The following is an 18149-nucleotide window of genomic DNA, read 5'->3' as shown; positions in this document are numbered from 1 at the left end:
GAATCCTGGGCCTGAAAAATTTTATGTATGTATGTATGTTAAAGGACATACATGAGACAGTGAACAAATTTTGAAGTTTTTAGATTAATAGTATTAATTTTTTGCTGATAATTGTACTGTGATTATGAGAAGAAACTCTTTAGTTTTAGAAAATACACACTGAAGTATTTAGAGGTAAAAGGCATTATGTCTGCAGTGTCTTCTAAAATGGTTCAGGAAAAATACAGAGATGGATAAAGCAAACATGGTAAAATGTTAGCATTTGAGGAGGTTGAGGTGAAAAGTATATGGGAATTCTTTGTATTCTTGCTACTCTAAGAATGAGTCATTTTAGAAGTAAAATGTTGAAATTTGGAGATAATCCCATTAGCTGTATAAGTCTAACAGGATTGAAAGAAAATGGCAGCATCCTGTTTCCTCCCCCAGCTACCGGTGTAGGGGGAGCTCGGTGCACTGATTTAGGGGTATGTAGAGAACTGAGTAGGTCCTGTTTGAAACCATCTGTTCCTTACCTATGACCTCACTGTATTTGCTTATTCATTTATTCATTCCTTTATTCAACAAATATTTATACAACGTTTCCCATGTGCCAGGCCCTATGCCAAATGCTAGAGTTAAAACAGTAAATAGGATGGACAGTTTGGTGGACAGGGACAAATATAAAACAACTTCACAAATAATCACCAGTTTTGACAAGCCTTGTGAAGCAGAAGCACAGCTGAAAGGGTATGACAAGAGGGCCTACTTTACCTGCAGTGTCAGGGAAGGACAGAAGAAGTGACATCTAGGTGAAACGTAGAGGATATGTGTGGATTGGCAGGGTGTGAGGTGGTGGAGAGTAGCGAAACTCCACGGTGGAGACATAGCTTGTGTGAAGGCCCTTAATCAGGAAGTAACTTTGTATGTTGAAGGACTTGGAAAGTCAACATGTTTGGAGCATAGTGAGCGCATTCTAATATATTTATATATACAGTGGAAATGTATTAAGCTTTATAAGCAGAAAATGATATGAACTGGTTTACACTGTTTTAAAAGATCACTATCTACTCCATGATAGTGGCTTGGAGGGAGGCATGGACAGAACAGAGATGAGTTAGGAAGTCATTGCAGATGTCCAAGGGAGGAATGATGCTGGTTTAAACAAGAGTGCAAAGTGGAGCAGGACTATGGCAGATTTGGATATCTTCTGGAAGTCTAATTGATTGCGTAAGGGAATCGAGGTAGCAGTAGTACAAGGAAAATATACAAGTACTTGCCTTGGATGACTGGCAAATGGTGAAGCCATTGACCAGGAAACAGAAGAGATATTAACAGGTATAGAGGAAAAGGTAATACATTCAGTTTTGCACAAAGTTTTAGTACCTGTGCATCCTCAATATTTCAGTAGGTGGTTGGCACCAAAAAGAGTGGTCCGGGATGAAGATGAATCATTAACACCTTCATTTCATAGTTTACATAGAACATATAATATTATTTTTATATAGGTTAAGTGATTTCTTCTGGCGTACTGTTCCCTCAAGCCTTGGGAACCCGACTCCTTTGCTCCTCATTCTCATATCGATCGCACTTTGCACAGTGCCTTTGATGAAACATGCGTTCAGAAAAGGCTAAATAAATGAAGTCAGAAAATAAGGCCCATGGGAGACCTAGCAGGTATTAAAGTGCCATGTGTAGTTGATATTTGAAAAAGCAGGGGAAAATGGGACAGTTTGAAAATAAAATATAGATCAGTATGCTCCTTTTGGTATGGTGACAAATACTATAGCAATTCTTAAAAAATCAACAAAGGTTTCATTTGGTCTCTGGGACCATACAAATGACCTTGCAGGACAAAGAGCCAGATCCAGAGCTTGGGCGGCTTCACTCCAGTGCTGTCTCTTTCCTTGCACACATGCATCCCCATTACTCTACTAACCATTTGACAAGGTGCATGAACTTCATTTTAGCCAGGGTGTTAGAAACTTGGAGAATTTGTATCATTCGTGTTTATTTAACTCAATATAGCATAATAGAGCTTTCATGTTTCTGATAATTCCTGAAACAGCCTGACAATGCCTTAACCACTATTTATTAGTTTAATCACAGTATAATAGTGGATAATATTTATTATCTCAAACATCCACTTCATTTAGTTTTTACCTTCTTGCCCTTGTAATTCAACAAACCCATTCTCACCTACCCTTATTTTCCGATCCCCTATCTTATGCTCAATCTTTTGTCATTTTTTTTCTTCGATGACTTGGCATTTCGGTTTCACTCCATTTTATTCTGATAACGTGTTTGTTTTAATCCCATTGTAATAGTTTCCTTGGGCTGCCATAAAAATGACCACAAACTGGGTGGCTTAGAACAACAGAAATTTACTCTCTCACAGTTCTGGAAGCCAGAAGTTGTAAATCAAAGTGTTGGCAGGATCGGTGTCTACTAGAGACTCTGAGGGAGAATCTATTCCATGCCTTTTTTATGGTTTCTGGGTGGCCGTTGGCAGTCTCTGGCATCCCAAGGCTTATAGAGACATGATTCCAATCTCTGCCTTGTCTTCACATTACCTTCTCTTCTGTGTGTCAGATCCCTTTCTTTTATCTTATAAAGACACTTGTCATTGCATTCAGAGCCCACCTTAGTGCAGTTAGAACATCCCCCCCCCAAATATGGGATGACCTCATCTCTCATCTTGAGATCCTTAACCTACATCTGCAAAGACCTATTTTCCAAATAAGATCATATACACAGGTTCTTGGTGGACATATCTTTTGGAACAGGGTAGGGGGTTTACCATTCAACCCATTACAAGCTCATAGTATCAATTTAAAGTTTTTCTCTAAATTTTTCCATCCTTATTTTGTTTGTTTATAACTGATTGTTTATAAGTTAGCGTGGTAAGAGGACTTGCATTATTAGGGTAGACAGGTAGTCAATGGATGGGAGTTAGAAGGCAACCATTACCTTAGTACAATGAAGTGTTTTAAATGGATTGTAGCTTTCCTGCAGTAAGATGCACTGTCTCCCTAAGAGAAAGCACTTCTAAGCCAATGAGAGTTTCCAAGATGTATGTCTGAAACTTCATATAAAATATTTGATCCGTAAGAACCCAGTAATCCTGCCTGATATTTAATAATTTGATGATTAATGAAACACTGTTTTTCAGACCCCTTTTATGTACATTAAATTCATGTCTCTGGCAGTTCTGTGAACCACTAGCTCCATGAGAAGTGCCACGAAAGGTTTCTTTTGTCACACGGATGCACCACAGGTGCTGCTTATATGACATAGCAAAGTGACAGTTTCCCTCAGGTTCTCCTCGTTTACTTCATCGTGCAGCGCTGGCTCATGAGGTTGAATGCTCACTTGATGAGGCTTAGAGTTGGAGTTTGTGAAGTACTTAGAACAAGGTCTGGCACGTGGGCAGTGTACATGTCTTTGCTCTTACTGTTACTGCTGCAATGGCCACCACTTCCAGTACTGTTACCTGGCGTGAAATGTTACATCAGCCTCATCTGGCACATCTTAATGTATTCGTAAAGCCCTTCTCCTTGCGACTTTGGTTTCCCACTTCCATTTCCTGGGCTTCAGCTATATTCTCCCAGTACACACACTCTTCCATGGGCTAAGATAGTTGTAACAAATTGCTGACATTTTTATATTCTTTTTCCTCAGCATGTCTGTGGGGTCCACAGAATTTACTGTTCTTGGGCAACTGATCAACTACAGTTGCGCATCTTCATTATCAGGTCATGCTGGGCTCCCCGTTTTTATTTACTTACTTCAAGAGCTTTACTAGCTACTAAAAGGCATTTTTATCCTGAACCTGATAGCTTTAAAAATTAGTAGCCAGTACTCAGGGTTCTTTCAGAAATAGAGCTTACAGACAGAAATTCTACAGATACAGATAACCTCATTCAAAGCCATCTTTTTTTTTTAATGTTTTAAAAGCTCAAAAAGCAGCCTTATGTTCTAATATTTTTCATCTTTTATACTGTCTTTCCCATAGACCTTATGTTCTAAATTAAAAACTAGTCTCAATCAATGTGTATACTGTTCCCTAACTGACTATAGTACCCTCACATGGCAGCCCCGATCCAAGGCTTTAGTTTTTCTAGTCTCTCTTTCCTATGGAACACACAGTTTATCTAAATTGAGAAGAATTCCTTTTTTCCTTCTTAAAATTTGGATGAGGCTCCTGGCTTTGAGGAACAATGCCGAGAGCTCTCTTTTCCTGGTATTTGCCACTGATACCAGCTTCCCCCACTAAATTCCAAGTCTGCATCAGGGAGCAGGTCTTAATTCTGCAACTCGCTTCTCTCCTAATAACATGCGAAATTGAGTACAGAACTGGCTATGTTTTCCTTTCATTCATTCCTTTATGCACTCAACATTTTTGAGCATCTACTTGCACCATATATTATATCTCTCATACCCCTGAAATGTGACCTACAGTTTAGCTTAATGTCTGAACAATAGAGAGGGATGCAGGGGGGATTCTTGTACCTTGCACCTCAGTGACTCACCTGGCCCAGGCTTTTTCAAACAGGTACCTTTTATGACATTCCTGAGAGGTCATCCTCAGGCTTTGTTTGCATAGTCAGGTGACCTTATGTCCAATGCAGTACAAAGCACTCAATTTATTTTTTGAACAAAATAAAAACTTTTTTCTTATATTGATCTAGAAATGTACTGTACCTACATACAATAGTTCATCTCTTTAGAGCTACTCAAAGTAAATATACGATATATTCTCTCTACCATGATAACCTTTCTTTTGGTGTGCTTCCCCCCCCCCCGCCCTTCTCCACTGTCTTTCTATCTTTTTCTTTTCTATAAACTACCTCGGATTATTTAGTCCCCCCTCATATACACAGTAGCCACCTCTGTCACCATCCTGGCCAGTCTGCTGGGAACACACTCAAATTTGTCAGAATTGAGCATAAAGATTCCTGTATTGCCTGACTTGCTGGTTCAGATTTTGCTCAGTCTTTCTATGCAAAGTTCAGTCTTCTCCAGTTAATTTTCCCTCTTTCTTTTCTCTTTCTTCCTCATAGGGTACAGTTCTCCCTATTTAGATGAGTCTAAAAACTTCTTTCCTTGTCTGTTCTCACCAATAACCCCCTCCATAGGTCTCCACATTCATTCATTCAGCAGATCTTTATTGGGAGCCTACTTCAGGGAAGGCATTGTTCAAATTGTTTGAATTGCTGGAGAATACACAGCGGTGGGGAAAAAAAAATAGACAAACGTCTCTGCCTTTGTGGAACTTACATGCTAGTGGGGAAGGCAGATAATAGATAAAAATAAGTTCTAAGTATATTAGAAGTTGGTGAGTGCTCTCGGAAAAATAATATAATTGGGTGATGGTACTCAGGAGTGCCAGAGAAGGTTTAGTATTTTAACTGGGGTGGTAGGGGGATGAGAAACAAAACTAGGGGCTCATTTTTCCTCCTTTTGGTAGCCTAGCAGAAAGCTGGTTCAACAGTTCTGAGTTTTCTCAACAGCAGGAGAGGCTGAACCAGCCATTGGCTCCAGAAGCCCCCTTTTCTAATAGGGCCACTTGTAGGACCAGTGTCTTAGTCTGTTCCAAATGCTGTTACAAAATAACATAGACTGAGTGGCTTATGAGCAACAGAAATGTATTGCTCACAGTTCTGGAATTTGGGAAGTCCCGAGATCAAGGTGCCAGCAGATTCAGTGCCTGCTGAGAGCCTGCTTTCTGGTTCACAGAAGGCACCACGTGTCCTCACATGGTGGAGGGGGCTAGGGAACTCGGAGAGATCGCTTTCATAAGAGCATTAATCTCATTCATGGGGGCACCTAAGCATCTCCCAAAAGCTCCCCCTGCCTAATAACATCACATTAGGCATTAGGTTTCAACATATGAATTTGGGGGTAGGGGCAACACAAACATTCAGTCCGTAACAGGGAATTTCTATTATCACAAACTTGCCTAAATACGCTATCAGTCTGTAAAGCAGGCTGCTGGAATTTTGACGATGGTGTGTGCAGACCATCTGTGCCCTACCTAAGCAATAGGACAGTGGGCATTTGGGGTGGACTCTACCTGCTACTCTGCCTTCGTGTCATTCCCTCCAATAAACCTACTGTTTTCTCTCTTACCACTTGGCACGAGTGGTGAATGTCCATGACACTTTTATGGGGCATCGAAGTAATCCTCGTTGTGAAGGTGACATTTGAGTCAAGACTCAAGTGAGAGAGGGAACGGCCAGTGCAAAGGAAGGAGCATATGTGATCTGTGCCAGAGCAGAAGGACAGGGAAGGAAGGCCAGAGCATGCAGTGCCTTTTAGGACTTTAGCCTTTACTCTGGAAGAAATGAGAAGCCACTGGTGGATTTAAGCAGAAGAAAGACATGATTTGAACCTTAAGTATTAACAGGATTATTCTGTCTTCTTTGTTGAAAAAAGGCCATGGAGAAGTGGGGGACAAGGTAGAAACAGGAAGACCAGCAAGGAGGCTCATGCAGCACCCCAGCCGAGAGCTAGCAGCTTGGAACAACAGGCAGCCATATAGGTGATGGATTTTGAAAGTGATGCAACAGGCTGGTCACATCAGATGTGAAACAGACTAGCAAGAGAAGATTCAAGAATGACTAAGGGTTTAACCTGAGCAGGTGGAAGATTGGAGATTTTTTGAAGGAGGGGCTCAGATGGAGCCTAAAGTCTAGTCATAGCATTCTCAATCCAAAATGACTAATTTCATCTCTGTATCATTTCTGTATGTGTCTGTCTTCTCACGAATCTGTAAACTCTTCTGAAGTCAAATGCTCTGTCTTGTTATATCTCCAATATCACCTTAGCACAATACTTGGGACATCAGTAGTTTTTTAATCAATGTCTATCAATTATTTTTAAAGAGTGAGGATTTAGAATTAAGTTTGTGTCTTGATAAACTAGATGTCTGTAAATAATCTGAAATTCCTAGAAATGTCAAATGATCTAATTTTCCATAACAATAGGAAAGGCCTTATACTCATTTTTTTTCTTGTTAATGGCTTTATATGCTTATACCGTGCAGTGTTGAATACAAAGTAGCTGTTTGTTTTTTTCCAGTAATTCTAGATATAAGTTTTCCTTGTTATAACTTTGAATTTCAGGTTCAAGGAGATTGGTCCATTTACCAGATGCCACCATTCAATGAAATGAAACCAATCTAAATTATTTTTTTCAGTGACAGTATATAAAATATACAACAAACACTGAACATTTGCGGGAAATGGGGGAGCAAATTTTTGACGTTATGTCTAAGACATGGCTAAGTTCTAAAATAAAACCAGGTTAAGGACCACAAATTTAAATTAAACATTCATTAAATTCTCAGCATGTTCTCTGCTGCTAGGCCATCTGTAGACAGTCTTGGTAAAAAGAGTCTACTGGATTGCTCATCAAAGTGTCCCACATAGGAACATCATTCTCCCCAAGGCCACTGCTGGGCAGCAGACTCACAGGCATCACTCTATTCATGATCATACCATTGGCCCGATTGCCTGATATCTTTACTAATAGCTTCCTGTTACAAAAGTGAGTGTGAACACGTGGTTGTTACAACCTAGATAGAGACAGACATGGGGAATGTCTATCTCATAGAATAATTAGCAAATGCTTAGGGTCATGTTCAGTTATACATGTAATGGTAGTTCAGAACTACCTTGTGATTTGATAACCAGTACCTTAAGGAAGAGTATTGATTGAGCTTGCTCTCTACTGTGTATAGATTTCAAATATTATTGAAAATCGAGTAGATTTTCATTTGGTCATGAACACGAATAGCCTAATCAAGACAGAGTTAAAACTTTAAAGCAATGTTTAGTTAACCTTGACAACAGAAGTATAGGCATCAAATACCAGTTCACGAGCACTTTTTTATACACTGTAAGCACTGTGTTCTTCTGGATTGATAGACTTCTGTGTGCTGTGGCTCGGTTTTCTCAGTTAAGTCTCAGAACTGAATACCGTTCAGCAGTGATTTGCCAGTTGATTATGGCTATATGCTGATAGCTTCTGTTCCCACTTTAATAACAGGTGACTTCTGTTTCAGTTAGAGAAGGTCTGTACTTTAGGTTTTGTTTGTTTAACCTGGGAAAGTTGATAAATAATATTTGACTGTATTCTTAATAGTTCCTAATGAGAAATATTAAGTCACCATACTATGAGCCATTCACTTCCTAATATCCCACCAATGTCAGCCCAACTGAGTGCCAGGTGTCATGTGAAAAATAGCTAGAGACACCTGCCTGAATATGTTGGTCTCTCTGAGTAAGGTTCTCCTTTGTCTGTGTTAGTAAGGAGCTCAAAGTGTTTGAGGAAGGAGGAAAGTTAGGCCCTTAATTAAAGCATGCGGTTTGCCAATGATTGCTTCAGTGATAAAGGTATCAACATAGACTTAACATTGTCTCAGAGGGTTCAGATAGGAATAAAAGAGTTCTTTCTCTCAAGAAACTTCCCAAAATGATGCAATGTACTAGCAGACAGGCTATCTATAATATTAAGTGGTGAAGTGAATATTAGCCCAGGAAGTGAAAGGGATGGGAGAGAATTCACCTCAACATTCTCATTTGAATGCCACTGTTACTCGTCTATTTCTAATTCCATTCCAGGATAGGCGTCTACCAGTAATTCTTATATTAGCAGCACCTTGGTATAATAGGAGAGTTTGATGAAGAAAACATGTATATGCATCTAGAAATAGGTGGATATGTTCTCAGTAAGGATATAAATGTGTTTTGCAGGTTAAGCCACTCTGCAAAAAAAATTTTTTTTTTATCAAATACCTTATTCTGACATCATTTACATCTAGATTTAAATCCATACTTTCCAAGGGAACATGTTGTTTTATACTCTTGTCTCCATAGATGTAATGCATTCAGATGCTATTTTGCCAGCTTATGAGAATTAAGGGCCCAAAGGCAGTGAAAATTAATGTATAGGAAGAGCAGCAACAGTAAGTCATGCTATAATGTGTAGAAAACTAGAAAGCATCCCTACCAGTCCTTAAAATATTTGGCTGAGAGCGGTGCACTGGGTGGCAGGAGAAAACTGATTAACCTTTTACCCCTAAGAAGATTCCTCAGGCATACAGTATGCTTAATGCCAAGAGACATACAGTTACTTAATAGCTGTTCGGCATCTCCGAAAAAATTACAGTTATTGTAGGAATATCATTGATAGATTATGGTTCTCAGGGATCCTGGGGAATAAAACCTGAACATATTTCACGTTCTTTTCTTTGTGTTGTGCTGGCTTTTGTTGGAAGTCTTTTTGAGCAGTTAAATGTGCAGAAGATGAGCTCAGTGAATAGGAGGAGGAGACATAGGAGCTTGCAAAATTGAATACCCTGCTGAGATACTTGTCCATTCAGCAGCCTCAGTAGCTGAGCACCGGGCCTGATCCTTGGGGATGCAGAAGCAGTATAAGGGTTAGCCCCTGCTCTCCAGAATCAGCAACTAATTGGAGCTATGCAGTAATTAAACAGCAGAGCCAGGGAGTGCCATGATGTAAGTGCCTCAGATGGCTAGAAAGAACAAGGAAGGAAGGGGACAAGTGTTGTCTGGCTTGGTCAGGGAAGACTCGTGGAAAGGGCCTGAGCAGAGCTTTGGAGACAAGGAGGTTAAGGTTAGCAGGGGCAAGGTGAAGGAGCAACCTTCCAGAGTGAGCAAAAGTTTTGAGTTGAAACCAAAGCTGAGGGCCTTGGCGGGTATTCCCACCAGCTGGTCTGGGTGAAAAGAATTTATGTGACAAAATGATGGGAAGATTTGGTTAGAAAGGCAGGAAACAGCTAGACTATGAATTGCCATGGAATTCAGGGCAAGAGTTTGGATTTCATAATCTGGGAAAAGGAACGACAAATCTCTGTTTCTTGTGAGTAGCTGGGAGGCAGTATTTAGAATAGAATGGAAAGAAAGTACAAAGCAAGAATACCAAAAGGAGGCAGTTGTCTTAGTTTAGAAATGGCGTAAGTACCTGGGTTGGGATGGTGGAGCTGAGAATTCAGTGAAGGAATAACTTCATGTTTCAGAGGAAGAAGAGAGTGAATACAAAGCATACTGACTTTGCAAGGGTAGTTTGCCAAGAATTCGAAAGTCATTGAAAAGACAAAAATGTGGAAGTTTGAGCTAGATCACAAGGAGGAAGATGATGACTTTGGTTTCAGGCAGGTTGCATCAGAGATAATGGTGGTCCTTCATGGCAGGGTCATGAAAACATCTGAAATTGCAGACTGGAATTTAGGTGAGGATGCAGGGCATATCCCAGAATCTGTTCCATTCATTGTGGGGGAAAAAAAATTAGTCTCAAGTGAAGCCAGCAGAGGAGTCAAGGCTTAACCATGGGGAAATAGCTACCATTCAGTGAATGGTAGCTTTCACATTCCACACAGCAGGATAGAATAAAGAACCAAACAAGAAAGGTGAATGCATATGCCAGCTGCCTTGCCAGGAAAAGTCCCTCAAGCTGCCTCCCAGTACCCTTGCTTATATCCTGGTGGCAGGAACTCAGTCATAAGCTGCGTAGACCTGCAAGAAGACAGAGAAATGAAGTGTGCCTTTTGGGCAAACACAGCCTGGCCAAATAACCTATTACAGGGATGAAGGGGGGAATAAATATTGGAAGAAAATGTATAACCAGGCCTTTCTTTTCCTTTACAAAGGCACCGTGGCATTGACAGATGGAGTTTGATAACTGCCTAGGGAGGGAGCTGATGCATAGCAGTGCAGCAGTTAAGAGCCTGGACCCCGAAGTCCTCCTGCCTGGCTTTGAATCCAGGTCGTTCTAAGATATCAAGGGGACACAGTATCAGTACCTTCCTCTTTGAATTGTTGGGGTGATTAAATCAAATGCTGAATATAAAACATAGAACATGGCATTTAACACTTCAGGACCACTTGATAACCGTTTGCTTTTATTATTTAAAAGTAAAGTAAAAAGTTTCTGAGGGTAGAGTTTTTACATATAACTTTTCCATACATTCCTAAAATTGGGAGATGTATTTATATGATAAGATTTGAAACGATTTACATTGTGTGTGTGTGCGGAAATAAGCTAGCGTGTGCATGCTTGACTGGGGGTGGGGTGGCGCAGCGCCTAACAAACCGTATGAGTGACTTTCCTACGGGCTCTGCATGTTTCGTTGGCACTCCTCTATGGGCTCTTGCCCCTTTATATCAGTTTTGATGTGAAGCATATTTTCCATTAAGAACTTACAGGCTCCCCCTTTCCACTGGTGTAACAAAGTGGGAATTGTGCATGGAGGCCATCCTCGGATGGAAGGGGCTCAAAGATGGCACCGTGGAGTGGGTGTGCTGTGTTCACCTGTAAAGGGATAGACAGCTCTAAATTTCAGAACTCATGTCGGTCAAAATCTAAAAATCTGGCTTGTCCTTTATTTAGAAGTGGTGATAGGGGAGAAGTGGGTGAAAGCGAAGCTTGAGATTCCAACTTTGATGTGACCGTTTCCTTATGATTATAGACAACGAAATAGCTGTGTTGAGATATTTTTTTGCCATTACCTAAATGCTCTTTTGCTTCTCTCTTTTTCTTTCTCTAAGCCCCTTCTTTGTTCTGTGGGTTTTCTTTTGTAACTCCTCCAGACTACAGCTTTGTTCCCCCTTCTTCCACTCCTTTCTGGTCAGGTACTGCTTTACTGCTTTTATATGTCTTTTCCACTTGCTTCTGTTTGCAAATAAAATATTTTGACCTCTGTGTATGGCTTCTTGTATAGATGCATCTCCCCACAAGTAGTCCCTAGAGTCGCATTCCCACTGTGTAGTTTCCTCTTCTCTGTCATAAAGTCATTGTTTGTCATGACATTTCATGCCTCTGGTCTTGTGTGTGTGCTCATGTTATGTATTTCCATTAGACATTTTTAAATTTTATTTTATCCGTTGGGGGAGAGGTTGGAAAGGGTTGAGGGCTGAAAGTATAAAGTGGGGGATGAACCACTCTATTAAAATCATTACTTTTCTTGAGGCTTAGAAATTTTAGTTGAGGAAAGCCAACGTTTACATAGTCCCAATAAGAAAATAAACAGAACCAAAAGCCCAACTTTGTGTCCAACTAGAAAAGTAAAGTTCGTGTTGCTTGGAAGGATGACTGTGCCCATCAGTTTGTGTACAGGCATTCTGGTCTTGATTTCTGTCACGAGCCCGAGAATTTAATGGGTGCTTATGTGCCAGGTAGGGGCATACGTTATGGCTAGGTCAAGTATGTTTTCTTACAGATTTTTAAAAATTAACCTGGAAGTCCCGGTGGAATCATAACCTTTAGTACCAGAAAGACCTTAGACGTCAGCTAGCAGAGACCTTTCATTTTATAGGTGAGAAACGTGTGGCCTCGAGGGTTAAAGAGACCTATACAAGGTCGCATGGTTACGTTGATGATTGGTTTTTCCATCACAGGGGTGTTTTTCTGTGCACTAACTCTGAGAGTAGTGCCCCAGTAATGGGACCGGTTTCAGTAAGAAAACTATGAAAGTGGTTTGTGTTCGAACAGTAAAGTAAAATGACCATATTTTTACTCCCTTTACAGTTCTGAAATCTAGGGCATCGCTATTCATTTATCTTATGATAGACACCTTGGAGACTCAAAGACTGTCACTGCAAAGCCCCGAGTAATAGGCTAGCGCTCCCTGTCTCCAAGGGGGCAGGCTCTTCCAGGCTAACACCAGTCGTAAGCTCGGCTGCCTGGGCGCTAGGAACTGTTAAAAATACAGATGTATGGCATTTCCCATTTGTTTCTTTTTCTTATAATTCCGTTCCTCTACTGTTTAAGGGTTATAAAGTCCCACTGTTCCCAGGTGAGTGATTCTCAGAATCACTGCACATGTAATTGAAAATACTTTATAACCCCAAGGAGCAACAGGTAGAGAAGTAAGTATGAAATGTGTCACAAAACACTAGAGAAGAACAAACGTACAGCTTGAACTGAGTTTTTCTTTCAGGGTAGGGCAGGTTAGGACAGGGAGTAAGTTAGCTCTTCTCCTACCATAAAACAAACCTGAATATAGAAAATGAACACACTGACCTCTTGTTTTTGAGTACATTCCTTCAGCAAAGTTTTCTATACCTGCAGTATTTGTTTGAAAGAAAGAGGACAAATTGATAGTGTTTATGTGTTCTTCCAGTGAAACCTCATTTCAACTTCACATAATGAAATTCTATATAAAACAACAACTGAGTTTGTCCCCAAATAGTTTTAACCCCCCCAAAAAAGGCTGGTTGGGGGAGGAAGAGCCATTTAACTAGAAGCAATGACGTGGATTCAAGGAGAATTTCAGAGCAAACCATTTGGTTGTTTTGAGTCTCAGTTGAAGAAATTATGAGGTAGAAATGTAAAGCTTTGACCTTAGAGGTTCTTGTTAGAAATGGATTATCATGCCATCAATAGGAAATTTATGCTACTTCTTTTAGATTCTGTCTCCTTGGATAGTAATTTAGATATTAACTTTTTTTTTTTTTTAACAAAAACTAGTCCCTGCTTTGAGGTTCTTATGAAGAATGAAACAGAACAATGCTTCTTTAAGCGTTATGAAGTGAACTTGACTACACCTGACTGAATTGAAACAGTTGTGCCGCTTTCAAGCTCCTCCGCCATTATCACGAGTCTGTAGTGAAGTCATGGCTGTGCATTTTGATAGCATCTAGAACATTCATCTGAGTAGGCGCTGATGGTTGTTAAACGCAAATCAGTTCTGACTCCCCATCATTTCTTAACAGTGCTAAGTCCGAAAGTGCTGGGCATTGCCATTGCTCGGTATGACTTCTGCGCCAGAGACATGCGAGAGTTGTCCTTGCTGAAAGGAGATGTGGTGAAGATTTACACGAAAATGAGTGCGAATGGCTGGTGGAGAGGAGAAGTAAACGGCAGGGTGAGTTGACCCTCTCGAGGTGCTTGTGCAGGTGAATGAAGCGGACCAGGCAGTCGTTGGCACCCCCTGTGGGGCCTGGGGAAAAGCCTTCACCCCACAGAGCTGGGGCTCTGGAGCATGCTGGTGGTCCTCACTGAAAACAGGCACTCAAGAAAAATGAGAATGGATACGATCGTGGCATAAATAAAGTTCACCTGGGCAAGTTTGATGGCTTCCTATTTGGAAAAGGGTTGAGGAACATTTCAGTTCTTTTTAGTCCATAAGCCTCAGAGCATAAATTTTATGTGGAATACAGAATATTTATAAGAGTTGCTGATGTAAATTGGAAAGAATGGGACATAGCACCCTTGTCTTTGTATCCTGTTCTAGAGCAGAAACGGGAAGCGTTAAGTAGGAGAGCCCTTATTACACTTAATTTACATATTTGTTTGAGTGCTAGCAGGTTAGAACACTGTGTAGGCTTATTTTATTCCTCTGTCTCTATCATTCATGCTATCAGGCTTCTAGGGCAGTTAAATCAATCTTCCTTACCTACAGTGGCCATAAAATCCCAGCTTAATCAGGGTGTTATAAAAACGAAATGCTCTGTTTGTAGAACCCTTTGAAATGCCAGATGCAAAGTCATGTTGCTACGTTGGTTGCTTTTTCTTTTTTAGGTGGGCTGGTTTCCATCCACGTACGTGGAAGAGGATGAATAAATTGCACCCCAGCATTGCACCCTGCACCAGAAATCTCAGAGAAGGGATACACAGAAGCCCGCACAGCATTGTGAATTAACTGAAGTGTTTAAAAAGCCGCATTTCTGGCTATTCAACCTCCTCCCTTCTCTTCCCCTCCTAAGTCTTAATGCTGGGATTTCTAAAGATGCTGGTACTGACAGATTAATGGCTTGCCTCGAGCTGTGCAAGAAACAGCCTGCCAGTCTGTCATTGTCGGGGACCAGGGCAAAGCCCAAAGCCGCTTTTCCCAAAAGAGCCCCGCAAACACATTGGTTCGTGTTTCTTTTTACTCCATGCGGTCAGACACCATGAACGCCAGCTATTAGTAAATGTGGAACACATATTTACTTTCTTCTCACGTGCCATTCCCAGAATTTTGGATGGTACAAAGAAGTGGAAGTTTCATTTTGCTTTTCCCAGCATGAGGAAAAATTCGAGTTTCGCTATTTGGGCAGCTTATGGGAAAGGTCCAGCACTACTCGTGTCTTCAGTTGTCTCATAAGGTGACTCGTTGCCCGGCAAACTCTTTAACCCCCAGATGTGACTCATGATAAAATAGAAGAGGCAAATGCTCAGGTTTGCTTCATAAGTGACGTATCCCAGAGGGGTTTTAATTATTCATTTGATGTTCTATTTGCAAACTTCTTTATAAAAAAAATTACATAAAAGCGAGTGTCTTCCTATGAAATTTTCACAGCCTTTGTGATTTCGTAGGGTTATTTTGGAAATGTGTACTTGATGAAATAATCTGGGCTGGGTATGTTCTAGTTACAAGTAACCTGGGTAAGGTGACATTGTTTACAGAAATAGATCAAGGGCTATAATTGAGAGTAAGTCATTTTATAGAAGCAACATCTATGAAAATAGGCCTTCCTGCCCGCCCCCCCACCCCTGCAAAAAAACAAAAAAACAAAAAAACAAAAAACTGGTACATATCTGCTGAATCTCACATTTTCCTGAAGTATACAGCAGCACAAATAACTTTGCTGCGGATCTTGTAAGGGAAACACAGCTGGGTCCTTTATGCATTTCTGGGAGGGGAGAGTCCCTAAGGCTTTTCTGGTCTTACTCGCTGTGGGCTCCCGGCTTCTCACTAGAACCTTCCCATTTGCAGGCCCTTTTGGGGTGTGTGCTAACTGGCAGGAAGATCAGTTTTGTGGTGCGTTTATTTGACCAAGCTTTTACTTTTTATGTGAGAAGTTTAAATATGTTATTCCTGGGATATAGAGTCCTCAGTCAAGGCAGTCAAGTTAAGACACTAACTTGGCCCTTTCCTGATGAAGTATTTTCCCCAGAGCAGAAGTCTTGTTCCAACACGATTCAGAGACTGTTTCATGCTTGAAGACAACAAAGCAGAACATTAGAAGCATTAACTTACTAGAGCCAAACTAGGAACATTCGGTTCTGAAATTTTAGATCATCTCTGAAATATGAGGTAGGTGTGGCCTGCCCTCTCCCCAACCCACTTTAATGCCAGAACTTGATGTTCAGTAGACACATCCCCCTTCAGAGACCTTTGTGAGCTAGGACTTCTCAAAAGATAGATTCAGGATCTTTACCTCAGAATTATGTAAACTGTGATTGCATTTTAGAAAAGTTATTGTTTGCTAAAACCAATTAAGTTTTTGTATATGTGTAAATGATCACAAAAATGAATTTTATAAAATGTTCTTTCTGTACAGTCAAGTTGTACCTTGAGACGCACTCTCGGAGTGGATTCTTTCCTATGAAGTCTTATCTGTGACTCTGTGTCTCGGGAATGTTTTGTCTGTTACCGTCAGCCAAATGTCATTATGGAGAAAGTCACGTCACACAAATTGAAACACTCCTGTGTACAGTACTGTAGCTTGTACTGTTTCTTTTATTGTTATTTTAGCCAATAGCCCCCCTCCTTTACAAGTGGTGTTTGGTCTTCTTGTTGCATTTCATGGACCTGGGGGCTTCCTAGCAGAGGACGTTAGAGCTCCTTTTCATAACATTACCGATTACATCTTTGTCTATGTTTAATACTTTGTACTGGAAATTTTAAATGCTGCGGATTTGTGTAGATTTCTAATACCAAAGACAGAAGTAAACTTTTCTTTCCATATGCTTTGTCTTGCCTGTATGCTGCCATTGTGTAATATGGTGAATTAGAGTGGTATTTCACTTTGTAATATTTTGTAAATATGTCAATAAATAGTTACTACTTGCATTAAATGGATTTCTTGAGAGTTGAAGAGTCTTTCCGTGAACAATTCCATGATTCAAAATATACCAGCCTCGGAATAAACATGGGAATAGAAGCCCTAATTTTGATTAGAGTTAGCTTGGGATTGCTGCCTCAGTTATGAACAGTGACCCGTAAGATATGCTCGGTGGTCGCATACAATATCCACTGACATGTTTACTATGTGTCGCACACTATTCCGAATGCTTTTTGTGGACTAACTTAGAAGAACTCCAGAAGGTAGAACCCTTCGTTATCTCCACTGTTTCAGATGAAGAAACGAGGGCAGCACGACCCAGATCACGCAGCTGGTAAGCGTCGGTACTGGGGTTTTGACTTTGGCAGTCTGGCTTCAGACCCTGAAGAGCCACTACTACCCCATGGTACCACATTTTAGGAGGCGAAAGAGAGATGATACATGTTTCTAAGATTACATAGCCAAGAAGCTATCTGATGCAAAATAGCGGTTTAAACAATTGAAGATGAACACAATTCAGGAACATTTGCCCGTTCTTGCCTCGTAGAAGAAAACCTCAAACAGATATTTCCTAGAGTGACTGTGTCAGAGATTGAACCTTTTCTGTCTTGATTCAAATTTTGCACAGAAAATAATGAACTGCTAAAGCAGAAAGATCCAGAGGCAAGTTTCCTTTGGCAGAGCCAGCCTGAGGATTGTCCGCGGTAGGTGGGGCCAGGCTGGCTCAGAAGAGGGCGGCAGCCTGTTCCCTCTAAGGGCCAGGAAAGCCTTGCTCCCCAGGAGTAGACAACAGTAGCTTCTGCTTGGCGTCACCAGCACAACTGCACTCAGAAATACAAAGCCCCCCTATTCCCTTATGGTACAGTGGGTTATCCAGCCCTCTTCGCTTCACTTGAAGAGCCTAAGCCTTTGGTGTTTTTTTTTTATACCTTCACTTTGACTTTTAACATTCATGTGACTTTTAGACCTCCTATCAAATCATCACCATCCTCACTGCCACTGAGGACTCCCTCTTTATTACTTAACGTGGGAATATATGCTTTATAACATTCCCTTGTGTTTTGTCTTCCATCCAGTGATTGATATAAACTACACGGGTACCTAATCTCTAGGTCCGACAGCCGTGCAGAAGAGCGGTGAGAACTTGGCCCCAGACGTCAGACAGCACATCTGGGTCCGTACCCCATCAGGCCACAAAGACCTCAGCCAATCATGATAAGAATGGTGCCTGTTTCAGAGGATGGTTGTGAGACTCAACTGAGGTTGTACCTATACAGTGAAAGTGTGTCTGACATATCATGAGCCATTTTTGCCATTATCATCATCACCCTTGTCAGATGGATTTGCTGGCAAATTTGGGTAGTTGCCATATTAATC

General features: G+C 40.9%; 1 protein-coding gene across 1 annotated transcript in view; it reads left to right on the top strand.

Annotated features, from left to right (window-relative positions):
- VAV3 (vav guanine nucleotide exchange factor 3) overlaps window positions 1-16789 on the top strand; it is a 341802-nt gene extending 325013 nt beyond the window's left edge. The window contains exons 26-27 of the mRNA XM_081817104.1: window positions 13716-13867; window positions 14524-16789. Of these exons, the coding sequence (XP_081673230.1) occupies window positions 13716-13867; window positions 14524-14565 (194 nt within the window). The 3' untranslated portion in view covers window positions 14566-16789. The remainder of the gene's footprint in view (window positions 1-13715; window positions 13868-14523) is intronic.
- The last annotated feature ends 1360 nt before the right edge of the window (window positions 16790-18149 follow it).

Source organism: Leptonychotes weddellii, chromosome 4 (assembly GCF_054177405.1).
Source record: "Leptonychotes weddellii isolate Sample4059 chromosome 4, ASM5417740v2, whole genome shotgun sequence".
Taxonomy (NCBI): domain Eukaryota; kingdom Metazoa; phylum Chordata; class Mammalia; order Carnivora; family Phocidae; genus Leptonychotes; species Leptonychotes weddellii.
This window is presented reverse-complemented; position numbering and strand designations above follow the sequence as displayed.